The sequence below is a fragment of the Myotis davidii genome, unplaced genomic scaffold (assembly GCF_000327345.1).
Source record: "Myotis davidii unplaced genomic scaffold, ASM32734v1 scaffold345, whole genome shotgun sequence".
Lineage (NCBI taxonomy): Eukaryota > Metazoa > Chordata > Mammalia > Chiroptera > Vespertilionidae > Myotis > Myotis davidii.
The window spans coordinates 1,439,415-1,444,520 of record NW_006296540.1 but is presented as its reverse complement, the minus strand read 5'-3'; the positions used below and the strand labels follow the sequence as shown (position 1 = coordinate 1,444,520).

Below are 5,106 nucleotides of genomic sequence, written 5' to 3'. Positions count from 1 at the left end.
CATGATCATGCCAAAACAAAATTGCTGGTTCATCATCTAGAGAACAAATACACACTTAATTGCTTGACACTTTATTGAACACAAAGCAAGATTAAGCATCACTGCCTTCATGGTACAGAGCTGAAGCAGGAACCCAGCGAGGGGGAGACAGCACAGCTTTCCTTCATGGGGAAAATGTGCCCCTCACAGTCCCGTCTTGTTGTGGGAAGACTAACCCATGTTCTGTCGGTTGCCGTAGCCCCTAGGATGGGTGTCCTTCCAGTCATCCCACTCCCGAGCTTGGCTGTGTGATTGCTCATCCTCCTCTTTCTTCTTTTGTTTCTGATCTTCCTTTCCCTGAGCTACTAATTTGACCTCGGATGTTGTCTTGGGTATGCCCTGATCTGGTAATGTTCCACATTTCCCATACTTGTCATACCAGTCGCTCACCGCCATAGACGCCAGACTGGGATAACCAGCTCCAAATACTTTGGTTTGGGTCACGTTCCGAGTGAGAATGAAGGGTCTCCCTGGAGGCCTGTCCTGATGAGATGAGGGTGAAGCCGATGCCTCTGATGAAGAGCCTCTTCCTCTCAGGATTGTCATCTCCTGGTCGATGCTCTCAATCTCTTCTAAGCTGATAACAATCCACCTTCGGAGCTGGAGGAGGTAATATTCTCGAACATTCTCATCATCTACTTGGCCGCTTTCCATGGCAGATTTCATCGCGGACAACCTCTGCTCCACCTCTTTCTTCTGCTTGTATCTCTCTATTTTCGTCTGTCTCTTAGTTGCCATCGCAAGGAGACTAGGATGGGCCACGGGGGAAAGAGCTGTGTTATTTTCAGTCGGGTTGTTGTTGGTTTGGGGCAACTCGAACTCTGCCACGTGGTAGAATTGGCACTGAGTTAAGTAGCTTACGAAGTGTTCCCGAGCCCACTGCAAATGATCCAGACGCTTGCTGGGGTCGACCTGCTTCATGGCCAGCGCGCCTTGAAGTGCTGGCACCAGCAGGTACTTCAGGTCTGTGGAAGCAATTTCCTCCAAATCTTCATTTCGGCTGAACAAGTCGAGTTTTGATAACATTTCGGCTGCCTTCTCAAGTTGTGTTAGCCCCTCCGATACCTTCTTTTGGATTCTTTTGGAAGTGCTGGGTTCAGCCGTCTCCTCCACTTCATCCAGAATTTGTTGGCTAGTGTCGAACAGCTCTGGGAGCCGCGGCAGCGGGAACTCTTCTTCCACTGTTGACATCTTGGGAAAAAGGGATAAACATTAATTTTTATATTAAGTTTACATTGAGCTTGATTAAGTTAATTAATTAAGTAGATATCTATTCCCCTTTCAGCATTGTTGTGCAGTTAAAATAAAGTCATGAATATACTTTGAGAGAATTTTTGAATGATATACAAATGTGGTGTTTTATTACCTATTACTCCATTATATTGATCATTGCAGGATTTGAATGACTGTATTAAAATCTAATGGTTGTATGTGAGCATGTAATTATAAATCTTGAGTGCTCCACTATTCACCCTATTAGTGCTCAACAATGATTTTTAATCAACTGGGAAGCTGAAAAGGGCTTTGATAAAAGCCCCTCGAATGTAAAATACTTTACTGAAGTTCATCAACAAATGACATTCTAAATTAAACTTCAGTTCATAAAATTCCTATTCTGATGAAGAAATCATTCTACTACAACACATATAGCAGCTTCTTACAAGCCATATGAAAGCATGAATTTGAAAATCCTGCAGTGGTCTTCTGACCGGCAAACAGGGATTTCTAAGATGGGTAGAGAAATCATCCCTTTTCTGTGTCCTGCGGAATAGTCACAGACTTTATAACACAGACAAGAACAGTCCCTTCACTCTTCATCCCAGCCTGAATCGTCAGCCAATATCAAAGTGCAACCTCATTATGCTTGATCTTGTTTCATTAATGTCTCTCTCTCTTTCTCATTCCAGCTCTTTATCCTTCCAGAAAATGACTTTTGCTATTTCGACTCTGACATTATATTGTTCACATTATGTGTTAGCCCTACTTCCTTATCCTGTAAGAAACTATTTTAAAACATGCTGCATTAGAAACCATGAATATTTTTCTAAGCATCAACTGCAAGTATCACGCAATGAAAACATCACCCTAATGGAAAAAAAAATCCGGTGCTGCTTCATTATTAAGAAGGTATACAACTTAGGATGGACATTGCAGGCCTGGGTGCTACTTAAAACTTAATTCCTTTGATAGGACAGTTAGCAAACTGGAGACAAAATATGTTATCTATTTTATTTTTAATAATATCTTAGCTCAACTCTTGCCCACAGTTTACTATCACTAGTGGTTGGGATGAGTATTTATTTTACTTTTCATTGTATTTCCAGAGGTCCTTGGCCATTGGCCAAATCAGATATCATATGGTGAGAAATTTCATGGACTCTCCTGGTACTCTATAAATATAAATGCAAATAAAATAATATGTGACCCTTAAACCATGGTAGTAAAGACAGTTCCAAGCAGTCACTGATACCCTATTAGAGAAGGGGTAGAAAGAAAAGTTGGGGTTGCAAAGATGAGAAACACATCCCTTTCTTAGAGGAGTATCTCTGATCCAAAAGACCAACAAGGAGGGAACTGCCTACTGAGCAAGTTGAGCATGTCTGGGAAACTTCACAGCCCCCTTAATGCCAATGCAAACACAGAAAAAGTAGCAGGAAAATAAAGAAGCATGCGAGTATATTTGTCAAGTTTCATTGTCAAGAAGCAGAGCCTGAGGCAAAGACTTGGATGCAATCTGTAAGAGAGAAGGAAGCAGAATGGAGGAGAGAGAGCTAAGCCAGGACTTGGTGTCAAGTGAAGTCTAGTGTTGGTCTGATGGGTTGGGACTAGGCAAGACTCTAGAACAGTGATTCTCAACCTTCTGGCCCTTTAAATACAGTTCCTCATGTGACCCAACCATAAAATTATTTTTGTTGCTACTTCATAGCTGTAATGTTGCTACTGTGATGAATTGTAATGTAAATATCTGATATGCAGGATGGCCTTAGGCGACCCCTGTGAAAGGGTTGTTTGACAGACAAAGGGGTCACGACCCAGGTTGAGAACCGCTGCTCTAGAACAAGAATCAACCGTTTTTTGTTTTTCTGTAAAGGACCAGATAGTCTTTCCTGCAACTACTCAACCTTGCCATTGTAGATGTAAGCAGCTGTAGCCAATAAAATAAATGAGCCTGGTTTGTTCCAATAAAATGTTATTTACAAAAAAGGCAGGAAGACAGATTTGGAGGAGGAACCATAGTTTGTGAACTGCTTCTCTGGAGTATAAATCATGCCACAGAGGAGTGCGCCCCACTCCAGAGGCAAGGAGGCTGGCCGTTTGCAGTGTGTATCGTCATCATCTGTGGCGCTAGGGTGGGGGTGGTGCCGGGCTCCCAGGCAAGGTGGCTCCCATGAACCAGCACAGTAGTTCTCAAGCTTCACTGTGAATCAGAATCGCCTGGGGCTCTACAGAGGACAGGTTTCTGGGCCCCACCCTAGGGTGTCTGACTCAGTAGTTCTGGAGTAGGTTCTGAATCTGTAGTAATAGCAAATTTCCAGGTGAAATTAATGTTACCTTTTTGGGAGCCACTCCTTTTGATCACTGAGCTCAGATGATTCTCCGGAGTAGGGGCAGCTGTGAGCACTTTGCAGCCAACACAACAGCTGGAGGCCTGATGAACTTGTCTGGTAAAGAGTATTTATTTCAGCAGGGCACCAACAGCGTCCAGTGTAATACTTCAAGTGCACAGTATGGAAAGATACATTTTGAAAAATAAACCTCTGAATAAGGAAATGTTTATTCATGCCACATTCTCCTTTTGATGAGGCTGCTCGGTCTTGAAATATCATTGCCTACCGTAGCCCCATGGTCAGCAAACCGCGGCTTGCGAGCCACATGCGAAGCCGCAGTTTGCCGACCACTGGCCTAGCCTATTCTGATCCAACTATTTCTTAACACTGAGTTATAGCCCCCTGAGTATCCTTACTTATTCATATTTGTTTTCTACCATGTGTTTATTGATGCATCCATTGGTATTGGTTAGGATACGAATCTTTGTTAAATTCTAATCTCCTTGAGAGCACAGATCATGTTTTCTCCTAATTTTATAACTATCAAGGGAAGAGAATTCTATCACTTCATAGCTGTTTTAAATCAATATTTCCCAGGGAAAATGAAAATCATGGCATACAGAAAATAAGAGTGTTTTTTTTAGTACCTCCCATAAATTCCGTGTTCTTTACCTATATTTCTGTTAGTATAAAACATTCCCAGACAATTGACATTGGTAGCATAAACAGTGAATCTCACTAAATTTGTCCTCATATGTATTAGTGGAAGCCCAGCGCGCGGAATCGCATGGCACTGCCCACCCACGCACACCCCGCCACACTTACAGCCCCACCCACCCACGCCAATCTTTGGCCATTACAGCTTTAGGGTCACAGGCCTTTTAGAATATAGATGCCCCAAGTATTAATGCCTTCCTATGAGCACTCTAATTCTGGCTCATAGATTCACTGCAAGGAGACCGAAGCAGGAAAAAATCTTAATTTGTGCCTTATGAAGCCAGTTCTCTGAGCTGCCGACAGTTTGAAAGGGAAAATATAGATCACTTTGTCCTGAACTGTGTATTTAAATCTTGATTTATCTTTCTTAATATCCTCAAAGACAAAGCAGAGAAATGTGGCTTGGGGTTGTGACTACTTGACTATTTAAACCAGTTTCTAGAGTGAAATTAAGTCTAGCTAAAGGGCAAGAATTAAGAAAATTATTTAAAACTCAAGTGTTCAGATAATCACACACACACACACACACACACACAGAGAGAGAGAGAGAGAGAGAGAGAGAGAGAGAGAAACCAAGGAGTAAGTAGCCAGGAGGGTGGCTCAATTAGCCAGAGCTGACAGCGGATTGAAGAGCTGAATAAAATGAGAAATTATCATAGTATATAGAGCAACACAATATAAGCTAACATAGTGAGTTCCAGCCAGAATATTTTTTTAATATGTTTTTTATTGATTAAGATATTACATATGTGTCCCTGTCACCACATCCCCCCCCTCCGCTCATGCCCTCATCCCCCCCCCA

General features: G+C 42.3%; 1 protein-coding gene across 1 annotated transcript; it reads right to left on the bottom strand.

Moving 5' to 3' along the window:
* Nucleotides 1-210: 210 nt before the first annotated feature.
* On the bottom strand, nt 211-1,230 carry LOC102774023 (immunoglobulin-binding protein 1). The gene has a single exon (XM_006771941.1). The coding sequence runs from the start codon at nt 1,228-1,230 to the stop codon at nt 211-213; it is 1,020 nt and encodes a 339-aa protein (XP_006772004.1).
* Nucleotides 1,231-5,106: the final 3,876 nt, after the last annotated feature.